The 14,741-nt window shown below is 43.3% G+C and overlaps 4 protein-coding genes across 4 annotated transcripts; 2 read left to right on the plus strand and 2 right to left on the minus strand.

The window, feature by feature from the left end:
- Window positions 1-1,285: 1,285 nt before the first annotated feature.
- Window positions 1,286-2,405, minus strand: EAF01_003311 (uncharacterized protein; the record flags this gene model as incomplete). The annotated part of the gene is made up of 3 exons (XM_038911565.1): window positions 1,286-1,465; window positions 1,524-2,095; window positions 2,168-2,405. The coding sequence occupies 3 exons, from the start codon at window positions 2,403-2,405 to the stop codon at window positions 1,286-1,288; spliced, it is 990 nt and encodes a 329-aa protein (XP_038772800.1).
- A 598-nt stretch (window positions 2,406-3,003) lies between these two features.
- EAF01_003312 (uncharacterized protein) lies at window positions 3,004-3,207 on the minus strand (the record flags this gene model as incomplete). Its single annotated transcript, XM_038911566.1, has 1 exon — window positions 3,004-3,207. One exon carries the CDS (start codon window positions 3,205-3,207, stop codon window positions 3,004-3,006), a length of 204 nt encoding a protein of 67 aa, XP_038772801.1.
- A 2,917-nt stretch (window positions 3,208-6,124) lies between these two features.
- On the plus strand, window positions 6,125-6,328 carry EAF01_003313 (uncharacterized protein; the record flags this gene model as incomplete). The annotated part of the gene is made up of 1 exon (XM_038911567.1): window positions 6,125-6,328. One exon carries the CDS (start codon window positions 6,125-6,127, stop codon window positions 6,326-6,328), a length of 204 nt encoding a protein of 67 aa, XP_038772802.1.
- Window positions 6,329-12,262: 5,934 nt separating this feature from the next.
- EAF01_003314 (uncharacterized protein) lies at window positions 12,263-14,330 on the plus strand (the record flags this gene model as incomplete). The annotated part of the gene is made up of 3 exons (XM_038911568.1): window positions 12,263-12,838; window positions 12,897-13,179; window positions 13,234-14,330. 3 exons carry the CDS (start codon window positions 12,263-12,265, stop codon window positions 14,328-14,330), a joined length of 1,956 nt encoding a protein of 651 aa, XP_038772803.1.
- Between the last annotated feature and the right edge of the window lie 411 nt (window positions 14,331-14,741).

Genomic DNA, 14,741 nt, shown 5'->3' on the forward strand with positions numbered 1-14,741 from the left:
ATGCCAGTGTGCGGATATTGGAGAGAAGTGAATGAACATGCACAGAATCAATTCTTTCAACTATGCGTTTCGATAATTCTCCCACCGCTCAGACTCAAGCTCGATCGATGCGAAGCTCAAGATCAATTCCAAGCAAGCCACCCCCACCCCCACCCCCACTCCCACATCCACTCCTCATAATAAACTCCCCTCCAACCTATCCAACATCTAGGACCGCGCAAAGCTCTCTCTTACCGAATGATTGACATTGCGAGATATCGCTTCATGTTGCATCTCCCCCAACCCCCTCTGAGAAGATACCTTTCTGGGGACCTACATACGTATATTACATAGCTACCAGTCAGTCATAACTCCAATTCCAACTTCAAATCCAATTCCAATCCCGAGTTGCAAGATGCGAGTGAATGAGACGAGATGAAGTTTGGGAGAATATATAGTGTATGTATCTAGGGATGTATGTATATTTGAGAATCATTGAGAATCGGGTCTAGTGTTCAGTTCTGCGTTGGTCTGGATCTGAATGAATGGATGAATGGATGAGATCATCATAGGAAAAGAAAAGAGCCGTGGCTGGGTAGGTATTTATTATAACATGGGAGATAATCATCACCTGGAAAGAATCCCTCAGACCTCCTAGGCTATATATAGATTTCTTTCACTCGCCAATACGTGCATGAAATCCGATATCGAACCACCGCAAGGAAAGACACAAAAAGGGAGCGAGACGCACTGTTTGAGATGAGAGCAGTATTCGCGGATAAGGCATTCATGTGTTATATTTGTATTTCGCTCTACAAGCTATCATCGCGTCCCTTCCCTACCCTCTACCAACCTCGGTTTCTTCGCTACCCATTCTCCCCCATGTCGAATCGATATACACCTCCCCCCCCCCCCCCCCCCCCCCCCCCTGCCCCCCAAACATATCCAACTTCTCATTCTCTCCTCCACATCCCTTCCAAAAGCTACTACGCATCCTCTTCAATTCGAAAACTAATAAACGCCTCGTTCCGCTCATTTCACATGCCGTGTCATTTTATTGACCATGAAGACGATTAAAACAGCCCTTGCTATCCGTAAGAGACCCATGGATTCATACAAAAACGCCCAATCAAATCAAACGCCTGTGCAAATTTAGAATCCCTTCGACCCTTCAGGTTTTGCTCGCGTGATGCAATAAAATGCAATATCGGCCCCAGGATTCCTATCCCATGCCATGCCACCCGCATCTATACTTCCTCCATTACATTCGGTTCTTGATTACTTCTCAAGTTTGCAACATGGCTTTTCAGTAGTTAAAGCCGCCATAGTTCGAGTTTCGAGGTTGATGACCGGGACTGTGTTGGTAGTCCATGTCTTGGTACACAGTAGTTCTTCGGTCATCTTCAAGGAGGTCCTTGACTTCCCAGTTGTTCTGCTTGATACCAACAGAAAATTCGAGATCTTCTTTAGTGATAGAGTCCCAGTACTATTTACGGTGTTAATAAATATAAAATGGGAAATTCACATATAGAACTAGGACTGACCTTGTAAATCATCATTACAGCTAGAAGATTTGCAATTGAAGCGAAGAATAATCCATCCAAATAGTGGCTAATAGCATTGCAAATGCTGGTACTGAAAGCGTAAAGAACAACTTGTCCTGCAGCGAAGAAGAAAAAGGCAAAACCGAGTTCACCCAATGGCCAACGATCCTGAAGAGTGTTCACAACAAGAATTACTTGCATAACACCGTAGATAGCTAACTCAATAGCAGAAAGTAAGTATAGCACGACGAAGAGTCCAACAGTTCGAGTGGGCCCAAGTCCTGCCCAGGACATGTAGGTAGCGAGGGAAATGAGGAACGTAAGGATGAACATGGCGGCACTGATTGAGCGAAGGAGCCAAACTGAAATGCGTGTTCCATCTTCATATAATTGGAATCCAACAAATCCATTAATCAATAAACAGACAGTAAGGGCAGATGTGAGACCATTCTGTACAGCCGAGAAGTATGGGTAAGGTCCAGTCCCAGGTGGGATAACACCAGCATCGAGAAGCAACGTAAAGAATGTGAGGAGCATATATATGTAGAAGAAAGTTGTGATTTCTTTTCGGCCTGAAAAATGTTTTGTTAGTTTCAATCATTTTACTCCCACTTCATTTTGAGATACACCCCGGCCTAACCTACCAACAGCAGTAAATTTACTCCTAACGTGTAATATCATAATAACCGTCATGATTAACGCGAGGATGTGTACGAAGCTTGCGGCTCCTTGAAATATGATCGTGTTGGCCAATTCAATATTGCGCGAATAACAAGTTGCCTCAATGCCATGACTTCCCGCGATTGTCGTTATCGCTCCGACCTCTGCACATAATGGAAGCGCTGCTTGTTCGCAGATCGAGTAAAAGTCCCCAAAGCCCATCGTGAATTATATTGTTGTCGTTCGACGTTTTTTAGAGATATTCTGAGGAGGTTGGAGGTCGAATGTTGTTGGGCGCGAGGAATGCCCGCGAACACGATGAAATGGTTCTCAACTATCTCAAAACTGCAGCAAGTGAATGTGGTGTAGCAAAGATAAAACTAGCGATCGTAATTGTATAGGTCGACGTTAATCTAGCAATATTTTTGATGAATTGCAAAGATTGTGAGTGTATGAATGATGGCGAGTCGTCGTTGCGACCAAGGGGGATGAAGAATGCACCAATAGCATTGATTAATTTTGGACATCTCGTATGTCCCCTGGCAACGAAACCACTCTTTCGACCGACCAAAAATAGAAACTTTTGGCCTTAGTCATGAGGTTAACAATAGCATGAAATCAAATGACATTCACGTGAGCACCATCACATTGAGAAAATTAGACATTCAGAGATTCTATCCATTACAATGTGTCCTTGATCATGGTCTTTTTGACATCAAGCTTGATAGGACACCGGTCAATATCAAACTTTGACGATATTGCCAGTAATACAACAAACCTACCATCGTTTCACCTCAAGTAGTACGCTCGTTGTGATAAGTCACGAATTACGATCCAAATCAAATGCGAATTCCCCGCTGGTCCAGCGTAATGTATAAGGATGAATTGGAAACTTGTCAGATCTAAAGACCATGGTGACACACATCGCATTTCCTGGATTGAACTGTCGGTATGCGGCAATCTCAACCACAATTCTCATAATCTTAGCCACAAGAACAATTTCACATTCGGTTTTCGGGATCATTTGTACAACGGGCGGTACGGGGCGTATGTTGCTTGACATACAACAGACTTTGGCTGGCCGGATGTTCCTCTGCAACCTACCCGTTCACACAAAACCATATACGAGGCTGGATATTTGATGGGCAATCGGCCTCTCTTTTCACAGAGTACCTGAGTTCCAATCGATGAGACCTTCCTGGGCACGCGCATATAATCATGACTCTTGCTGATGTGTTCATGGTGATGGTAAGACCCTTAGTCTTTCATTCATATAAGACATCGGCCTGATCGCTCAATGCGAGTTTGAATCTCGGGAGGTGGAAGATTATCACTTGGATAATTCATCTCATGAGGTGAGGCAACCCGGCTAAGATGGTGAAATATTGTTATGTGATATATGTGTGGAACATGGATTCTCAATCAAATGATCCAGGAGTGTTGGCGTCGATGGTTGGTAGACATGTGTTAATTGCAAATTCAAATTGCTGATGAATGGCTTATGAGGGATCCAGTTTTCAACCTGGAGATGTTACCTGATGTTGGGTGTGCGGCCTTTTGCATTGATTAGATGCAGTAGCGACAGGGGGTCCTTTGCACCGGAGGACATGCTGAACCTACCGAGCAAGCTTGTATTCCTTCCTTTGAGATCAGCCAACTTTCAAGGACAGCTTATCTGCATATGACCGGTGAGTTTGGTTGCAGTATTTGGAAAGCCCAGGTAGGTCTTAGCAGCAGAAAAAGACGGGAAATATAAATCTAGTTTGCCGTGTTGTTCGGTGGGGGGCTTGAAGGAGTAGCATGACAGACTGTTCAAGTGGTGGTGTAACGCTGAAAGGGAAAAGTTGGTTGATGAGTAGCCAGAAAGCAAGCACAGCCGGTAAAGAACACGAATGACTTGTCGTTTTTTTTTTCTTGCTAGTAATCATAAACACAACGGGCAAGCATCTCTGCATGCGACATCGAACAAGCTGACCGAGCAGATCGCCCATTTCTGCGGTTCTGTATCTTTACAATATTACGTGGGTATGATATTATAGTACAGCCACAAGATGCCATAATATGGGTTTAAGTGGCCGGTAGCTTAGCAGTCTTAGAATTGCGAGAATCAATTGCTAATTATGTCGTGGAATTTTGCCGGGTATCTGAGTGCATAATGTTCGAGTCCAAATTTCTTGTCGGCGTTGCCCAGCCTGGTCTAACATTATTGATACCGTATTCGAAACGATTCCATGTTGGAAATGGTGAGCATCTTATCCCATTGGTAGTATCCGCACCTAAGAAAGTGTATTGTGACAATTATCTTGGGTATGCCGAGGATTCTTTTCAGATAGTGTAGGATTGAAAAGGGGGGCAACTTTCGTAATCGTCGCATCCCAAAGTCTAGACATAAGGGGTGCTACCATGCAAAAGAACGATACCGTACGGTCCGTACCAAACAAATCTGTAGACCGAGTTGTAGACCGGGCGTACTTGTGTAGACTCGCATTTCGATGTGCCAATAATCATTCCAATAGGTAGCCAGTTAGCAGTCGATCGATAGTGTTGCAGGGCATACAAGATAGATTGAAACTTGATCATTATGGCTATACCAGGTTTGAGCGTACAAGGTAAAATGTGTACTCAAATGATATTGGTTTCTGTTTGCCTTTCACTTCCTTGAGCTTCCTTCCCACTTTCAACTTGCAAGCTGAAGGAAAGAAGAAACCGGAGCTTATCACGCTGGGGTGTGTATGAAAATGATCCCAGACAAGTGTTCAAAGATTCTAGAGATGTAAAATGCCAATCCCACTCTCCCCACGCTAAAACGAAAGAAACGAACGGTCTACGGCACTTGTGGTCACTCATCTGCAGTGAGCCATCCACAAAGCAAAAAAAAAAAAAAAAAAAAAAAAAGACTACACCATGATTGATTCGGTTGCAAATTTGAAGAGGACCAGCAACGGCAAGGTATTTTACCTAGATACTATAGCTTCTTTCGTATATATACCATACTATACAAAGTTGTCCCGGAAGATCTAATAGTTCTTCTCCCCAATAAGTTACAACCAGTTAAAACTTAATGGATGTCGAATTCTTCCTTCCCGTATGCAGCAAGTACTAGATTAGACAGATGCCGATTGTCCTATATTGCCTAGACCCTCTCGAGACCTCGGTGTTAATCACACATGGTGTAAAAGTCAATTTCAATTTTCAGGTGAGTAGTACATTCATTACTTCGTACATTACTGCGTGGACTCTAAAAAACTGGAGAATTGAGGTCTTTTTTCCACCCGTTGATGTGATTATATGACAATATCATAATGATGAAGATCCTTGGTGAAGTACCGAGTAGGACAAGTAAAGTTCTCAGGTCTCTTTCCCTATTAGCTAATATTTTAGAATCATTTATAAATTATCATGCCAGTCAAACCGAAACCCAAGGAATCAATCAATATCACTTGTAACTATTCATTATGTTATATTGTTCTATGAATGATTGATATCCAGGTGTGAAGTTTGAAGTTTGAACACGCTTTTCATTGGTGCACCTCCTAAAAGTACTGGCTAATAGTCATGGAGTAGGTCGTCTCGAGGTCGTCTAACAATTAACCTTACGAAGTATACAGTTATAGACTTACAACATGCTTTACCGTTGTTCCAAAAGACCCCCTCACCCCCTCCCCAACTACATTTAGATGTCCGTCAAGAGCCTTTTGGTCTGAGTTCCAAGATACGAACGTAAATGTCACTGTGATATCAATTTGGAACCTTAGAATGAAGTTCTGATGGTCTTACCACGCTCACTCTATTCGATAAATCAGCGTCACGCTTCTGATTCTATCCATAGGCGTCGCCAATCAATGCCCCAAATCATATCATTCCTTCAAATCCTCCCCTCCTTGTTTCTTGATCTCAAACTCCTTCTAAAATGGATGCGGTGGAATAACTATCCAACCTGCATGTTCTCAGAGAAGCATAGAAAGTATCCATCTGATCCAATCACACATATTCAAGAAGGAACTGGAAAGGCTGTGCCGCAGCCGGGTCCGGGCAAAGGTTCTTTTGAGTGTGCTCAAGACTTCAAGGTTCTCATTTCGATGTTACTGGATGCATCCTCTGAGCCTTCCCCCCACCACTTGAAGAAAGGCTTGAGGGTCGCATGAGCTGTAACGCGAATTGAGTGGAGCATTGGACCGCGGTTGACGATCAAATCATAAATTCAATTTACGATAACTTCGTACAGCGTGTGTTCCGAGAAAGAGTGAAAAACGGCACGCGCGGACATGTGCCTCTGAAGAGCAAGGACAAGTCAGACTAATTTACAAAGCTAGCACGTACAGGCAGGCAATGTGAAGCGGCGGTAGGTTACGGAGAAACATAGGAAACGGAACAGGAGTACAGCGATTGCTAGCTAAATGGAAATCTGCGTCGTCCTCGGTCCTCCTTCAACCCAACTTCCAAGGAATTTTCCAGGTGGAGGAATCCATGGAACATTGAATTGGAACCAAGAGGGTTACTCTATACTCTGACTCAGATTAATCATGGCGACACACACGCAAGAAGGTCTAAAAACAATTATCGGATCACCAACAAAACACGATTGTATGACACACTCTTTATTCATCGCAGCCACCTTTTTCCGCCCCCGCTCTGCAGACACAAAACAGGACCGGCCGGCGAGCAAGGAAGTAGTTGAACTGTTGAACACAACACTGGCAGTGGAATGAATCTGTTTATGCCTTCCGGTTTTGCCAAACCAGACCAGACCATATCCAACATCATCGAGCTCAACCTTCATCAACACATTACATAGCATATTATTCTTATGCACTTTGCCCCTTCATATCAATCATCCGCATACGGCATGTAGGATGTAAGTGCAGGAAGATAGTAAAGGAAAATAGCGGGTGGGTAGACGATGATATGCTCAGATGATGGATGGAGCATAGGTAGCAAGCAGGGTTACGATGCCAGCTAAATAAAGTAGGTGAATTTCATGTTAGGATGATGTATCCGAATCGCTATTCGTTTAGTATTTCATCCCACCTCATTCCTATCCTAAATTTGGGTGTACAAGTCAGTACTATCTCTAAATCAGGTCTTATTCGCCGCGTGAAGAATGAATTATGCATGTGAAGGGGGCGACGGCCCTCAATGCTAAAGGGAAAGCACCGTGTAAGGAGAATGTATATTGTACCGACATACGAATACGTACACAGATAATCATTGATGGAACGCAGAACAAATTGCAAATTGCTTGATACACTTCAAAGTCTATACCTAGGTGCTGTGTATTTTGTGAAGATCGATGTGTACTAGCCAAGCTAGGTTTTGCTTGGGCCCAACAAATGAACATTGCCCCTCCTCTTACCTCCCCACCATCTTCAAAATTCCATCTAATCATCGATCTAAATCCATTAAGCTTCTCTTTCACGTACAGCACTGAAGACATATATGTAGACCACGCGATTTGCGAGTCGCGTAAAGTGGAAAGAGCGGAATTCTTGAGCTCTTGTCAGGGGAGGGGGCGTTAAGTTTCTTCGATGATGGTGACCTGCACCTAAGTTCAAAATCTAGAAGCATTCAGCATTCAATCGTTAGCGAGCACGATACGAGAAAGGTTTCGATCATCAGCATCGTGTGTTAGCAAACTATTCACAAATTGCTATTTCCCCCTTTCCTTGTTACGTGTTTCTCCACAAACTTTGACGGTAGGGTTCTATCATCTATGGAAGCACCGCCCAACGGCTAAGTACGAAAGAAAAGAACCTAGGACCAACTGCTACGGTGGGTTGTGGGAACTGAATTTAGTAAATCGAGAATTCCAAGATTTCATTGATCATACCCTAAGCCAGGATCGACACCGATGGTTGTAATAATTTAGTTAATTTTGTCCATTCCATTCTCTGCCGGAAATTATTGGAATGGAATGGTGGATGAACCAACGGCTTAAACATTTGAAAGCTGCATTTCCCCTTGAGAGAGGAGTGTTTCGAACCAAGATCATCAGTTCAACTAATAAAAATGCAGCAAGCTACATATTCACTTTTTACTTTCTGGGGCGTGTGTATACTAATAAATGATTCTTATACATGGCTTGTATAGTAAGCAATACATATGATTGAGCGTCCGCATGTCGGTATACACCAGTCAATGCCCAGCTGACGAACCGGATGATATGGATCCAATCATTGGTGTGGGATTGAGTGACTAGATTGGTGAACGGGGGCGGCGCCCATCGGACTTGGGAAAAATCTGAGAAGTTCAGCCACAAAAAGTGTAAGTCTCTCCCAGAATCACGGGTCAATTTTGGGAAAATGTGCCGATGGATGATCATGGAAAAGTCTCATCTCCATTCGCACAGCCTGACTGATACAACACAGAAGAAGTCAGGCCATAGGTGGCCCCCCTGTAGGAGGGTACTTGCGGATCATGTTTGATATATTTGACTCAGTGACTGGTAGGATGTTAGGACCTTTGCTTATGCTACTGCCTCAGCAGGGCCTGCCTTGCTTACGTAGAGGGAAGGAAACCTTTCTCGATATCATTTTGGGGCAGGCGAGCAAAGGAAAAATGTGATGGTGCGAAAGAAGAAAAGAGAGATCCTAAATTTGACACCAATCATATGTGTGAGAAGCGGTGGAACCGTCAATATCTGCAGCCTGGAAGGCGGAAACGAATCCCTTCACCCCCTCATCGATGATATCGCATCGATTCGATTATTCAGGATCCCAAGCGTCGATGTCAATTGCATACAAAGTAAGTACATACGGAGTAGACGGTCTGCATTATTCCCTAGGAGGGGGCTTTGAAATTTGTATGGAGGAACGAACGAAGCGCTCTTGCTCACTTGGCCACTGAGGAGGAAAGCTTCGTAGCTTGAAAGTAATCCTATCCTGTTTATCCTAGAAACTCTTCATCTCCTTGGTCCATTCTTGCCGTGTTGTGCTTTCGTAGCGACGCTCTGAATATCGAAAATGGTAGGTTTGATTAGAACTACTCATAGTCAGATGGAACATAAAGCGTAACGCTAGGTGTCAACGAATGATTGTCAATAGTGGCACACTGCTGATACATGGACATCATTCCCAAACAATTACCAATCGAATTCAAGCAAAATCCTCATTTCCACTAATATTTTGATCAATTATGATCACTTATTTCATCCTTACACTCCACCCCTTCTTTTACTCCGTGTACGGTACTAACAGATTTAGACGACCTGGCACCATGTCATCTTCATAACATTCCCTTACATTTTTAATACTGCACAAGCACAAGTCTCATCTCAACGACCAATCACTATGGAGTATTCGCAGCACACGAATGGTAGTCAATGCTTCTGCATTACAGAGTGCTCTTACGCCGGGCTTCTAGCACTGCAACCGGCAAGGCTTTGATCATTCACACATCCGTATTGGCCATGGTACCGTCATATCACCAGTAGGGAAAACAGAGAGACTGGCGCGTACACATTGATAATCCTAGTTTGTCTTTCTGTTCTGGCCTTTCCCTTGCAAGACTGAAAAGGCAAGACTCTGACTTTCTACGTACGTGCCAGCAATATTCGATTTCTGCTGCACCGCTTTCCACTGTTCCACGCACTACGCTCCACCACAAAAGAAAGGCATCACCGTGAAAGTGCTGCAAACATCCCCGCTCCCTATCGTGTTGCCCAGGTGCCCTCGTCAGATTGGTAGCTCATGGATTATGTTTGCAGCACTCCTTGCCTGTAATTCGATGTCAATCAAATTTTATACAGCATCTTGTCTCTGTCAACGAGGCATGTACGTGTATTAGTGAATGAATGCTTCGGATCATTCGGTACTGTTTTCATTTACCTTCACGAGGAAGAATGTGCGCAAGTGAAATACGAAGCCCGAAGAAGTAATAATATATGGAGCTTAAATCAGCCCCCAATCTGTCGGTTGGAATTTTGGTCAATTTTATATAGATCAACTTATCAATTGACCAAATCGAAAGGGAAAAGGCCAGTTTGATAAAATGTCAATCCATTTCCATCCCATGAGCCAAGAGCTGCATATCTCCCCAGACACGAACAGAACACTAGGTCTGGACCCGACCACTTCTTTAGATATAATTCATTCAATATATGTTGCCACTTTAAAGTTAGGAAGCCGGCGTTGCTTGTAGCCAATCAAACAGGCCACCTCAGGTCGAGAAGAAGACCAAACATATGCGAGGCAATCAAGAGGCAATGATGCGGAGCAAAGAAGGAAGAGTAAAGAAGGCGTAACCGATACATTCTTCATCTGTGAGAGTGATTCAAAGACCGTCAGAGATTCAGAGCCAGCCTCAATGAACAATAATAGATTTAGATACATTTTTTGATATTCAGACCCTCCCTTCCACCCCCAAGTTCCAACCCATACAAATTTCATTATTCATTCCATCCATCGACCAAGAACGGGATTAGCTTTGCTTCTTTTTTTAATGATATATCACACCCACATATCTACACAGTGCACACCTACCTACATTCAAATTTCACAGACCGGTACACAAGTTCGCAACTGACTGGCCTTCGTTTCGCTTCTCCTTCCATTTTGAAAAGCTTGGAAAGTGGTTTTCTCACACAAACTCCTGCTCATGCTAACCCCATCCATCGATTTCATATCACATACACTTTTGATAGGTGGTCCTCTGTATCCCTGCACACAATCCCCGAAGTCCTAATTATCATCATCATTCTTATATAATCCTGGCTGATTGATTGCTTTTTTACACTTTTTTCTTTACATGGCACTAGCTGGGAGGCTAGCAGCCCTAGTACCAAGCCCTTTCTTTCCTAATGCGCATAGGTACTAGCGTGGTATGATTATTGTGTCTAACAGCCAGACTAATTTGGAATCTCTCGTAGGAAAAGGATTCTTCCTTTCTTTTTTCCTTTCTTTCGTTGCATCTTGTTTCTTCTTGCAGGCAGGCAGGCAGGCAGGTGTAATGGCTGTGGAAAGGAAAGAGAAGAAAAAAAGTCCTTTTAAAACAAATAAATTGATTTTATTTTATCTATTATCCTAGTCATACCTCAACCTAGGATCGGAGTGGTGTGTTTTCTCAAACTATCTTATCCACATTCACTCAACTACTCCTCGCTCACTCTCTCTCCCTCCCTCTCTCCTTGTACCTGGCTCTTTGCCTGTGACATCAATGAATGCTTCAATCAGCCTCCACTTTCTTCTAGTACCATATTCTCAATTCCATATTTCCATTTTCATAACCCTTTGTCTTTCGTACCATACCAGACAAGATCAATCTCCATACCAATGATACTACGATCATTGCGTATCCGTATCTAATACAGATTCAACCCTAGTTGATTCTTTTACATATCGGTCGGTATTGTACCTAAGTATCATTCCGATATTTCACATTATTCGTTCCTTCTTTCATGGTCTCTTCTCTCTCGATCCAACGTCTCCAATTTTATATCCATACATTATTTGTTATAATTGTTTCCCATTACTTCATTCACATCATCAGGAAGCTCAGATTCCTAATATCTCTCTCATATGCCTCCCAGCTCCTAAGACACTTTTTCTCTATCTCTCTTACTTTCCCTGGCTCGAGATATATTCATCAAGCCAAAGCTCAATATTGTGTTCCTTGTCTGTTGCTACTCTCAAAGTTTCGATCCGTTTAGGAAAGTTTCCTCAATATCAACCGACTCCTTCCTCATTGAAGAAAGATCAATTCACTTCACACACCACTCTACTCAGATTTACTCTACACTCGAAAGATCGGCAGTGGCCTACTAACTATCTTCTCGGCTTCGTTCATTCTAAAATATCTAATAGTCCGTTCAATCTCTGTACGACAGGATTAGACGAACTTTCCATGGCGTTGCGGATAGCCCAATCTAAGCTTTGATAGTTCATCTTCACCTCCGACTACCACTGGTAAAACTCATAGAAACTACATAACGCGTGTCGAAAATTACTTGAAGACAGTTGCTATCTGATCTGAATATTCGAATCCCAGACACACCACCTTATTTCGAATCTTCCACGAGCAGCAACCCTCATTCTCCAAGAAAAAGCAATCCCCCTTCGAAAGGCAACATACACGTTCAGTCCCAAATGCATCAAACTTCAGTCAGACCGGCTCCGTTCAGTTTTCTTTTACCTCCCACACCACAGACGCCCTTTGGAATCGATCGTCGGAAGGACATTAGTTTTTCCCTAACGCTCCCACAAATAAATCAGTCAAGATATAAAGAAGCTCCGGTCAGAGTTGGGCTTCGAACACCGCCCGAAGACGATATGCACGCAACATATCCAACTTCTCAATATCAAAACTATAAAAGTCGGCAGAATGAAGATTACCCAGCTTCAGGCAATGTTGGCAGGGTGAACGATTATGATGGATCAGCTTGTCATTCGCGAAGGCCTTCGTCAATCCCCCAAGCGCCGGGAGCTAACATTAATAGCGGGATAAAAAGTACGGAGACTTTGCAGCCTGAGTCGTCTTATAACTGGCCTCCAGTAAAAGAAAACCACCAGTCTCAATCTACTGCCCTTTCTACTCTGGAGTCCGAATCTACTCGAAAGCCGCAAGCAAAAAAGCCATCAACTACAGATACTATTCACCCCAGCTTGCAAATTCCAAAATCAATAAATGACAGTGGTGGAAGTTTAGCCGAGTTTGCAGCACAGGTAATTCATAACTCTTAATGATTCTACTCCGATCATGTCCAAGATCTGACTTTTCTAGATTACCTGTTTGTTCTGGTTTGAGTCTACCGATACTTTGAAGAGGGCGGAAAATTCGTGGGCAGGATCAACGACGATAGAAAAGCTCCGTCCAGAAGCTTTCCCATCCATTGGGTTCACAAAATGGGTTGTTACGATTCTCATGACTACGCAGGTGTCACAAAATGTCATATTGTTGGCACTACTTTTCATCTATCGTCTGAAATCCATTAACCCAGCGGTCAAAGGACGAAGTGGAAGCGAATACAGACTCTTGACAGTGGCATTAATGCTGGGCAACAAATGTAAGTGAACCTGATTTTTATGGACTATGGGAATCCTTGCTTACTAGAAGACAGTCCTCGATGACAATACATATACCAACAAGACATGGGCTGAAGTTTCGGGAATTTCCGTCACTGAAATCCACATCATGGAAGTCGAATTTTTGAGCAATATGCGCTACAGTTTGCTCGCGACAGAAGAGGAGTGGAAGGAATGGCAACAGAAACTTGGAAAATTTTGGAGTTTTTGTGACAGGGCAACAAAATTGTCACCTCCACCTATGTACCAACCTACCCTCCCTTCACCTCCTGCATCAATGCAAGCTTCGCCACCCACACGAACAAGTCAATACGCATCCTCAGTCGGATCAAATAATCTCACTCCACAGTGGCCTGCTAGTAATAATGTCTCTCAGTTGGTATCACCATTAACGACTATTTCGACTCCTTCAGACCAAGATTTCCGCTTGCATTCAAGAAAGAGAAGTTTCCCGGATGATGTTGAAGAACCGGTGGCAAAGCGTGTATCCAGATCAACTGCCTCAACGCCCAGCGACCTTGGGAATTTTAACATGCCTCCTAGACCTCGTTTACCACCAGTACCTAATTTAACGATTTCGACAAGTCAGGCAATGAATGGACACAACGGTCTCCCGAGCTTCTCTCAAAACGCACCACTTTTACCTCCTTTGCATGGCAGTCGAGCCATGTCCACAGTCTACCCAACCACACCAACTTATCCACCACCTAATTTAAATCACACCTCTGCTGGAACTCAATCTAGTGGACAACAAATCACTCCTTATCAACACAGTAATCAAAGTTTCGGAACATCATCCCGCCAACGTAGTCCTCATTCAGCCGTTCAGGAACTACTTGCAACAGTACCCTCTCCGCTCAATGCGTCCTTTCCTGGAAACTCTGGTCACATCTCACCGTCCGTTTTCTATCAACAGCGGAACTCACCTTACAAGCCTCTTCGTCACGTGAATACTCTTCTCTATCCACCACCAACTGCTTCCATGCACGATTATAATGTAAACACAAATCACATACATTATCAGCCATTAGGTAAGAGACATGATTACCGATCTGGTGTGGTGCCTGGATACGGTCATCAATCTCATAACCAATGGCCTGTACTACCTCAACCCAATTTTCACGGAGTCTAAACTCCAATTTCGTCGACTGATATGATATTAGCTGTATCGAATATCTTTCAATGTTTACAAAAACAAAAAAGAGTCGAAATCGCCCTTTGAAGGAAGGGAATTCGCATGATATGAGCATTTCAGCCGGGGCGTCTTTTTATCGTTTGTTTATCGTTTTTTCCGAGGGGTCAGCGAGGCTTCATTGCGTATTTGTTAGCAAGCAGTTGTTATACCATTATTTGCATGCATTAAGACGGGTGTTTTGGGAGTCCCTTAAATAGGGGGACATTGTATTTTTTGGTCGGAAATTTTGACGTTTTCTTCTCACGAGGAACGGATTCTTGATTGGCAAGATAATATTCTTATCTATGGGACCATGTTAGATCGGTGGATGGTTATGATTAGTACAAGAAGGGATCAATGGTATTGAGG

The sequence above is a fragment of the Botrytis porri genome (assembly GCF_014898465.1).
Source record: "Botrytis porri strain MUCL 3234 chromosome Unknown BPOR_004, whole genome shotgun sequence".
Lineage (NCBI taxonomy): Eukaryota > Fungi > Ascomycota > Leotiomycetes > Helotiales > Sclerotiniaceae > Botrytis > Botrytis porri.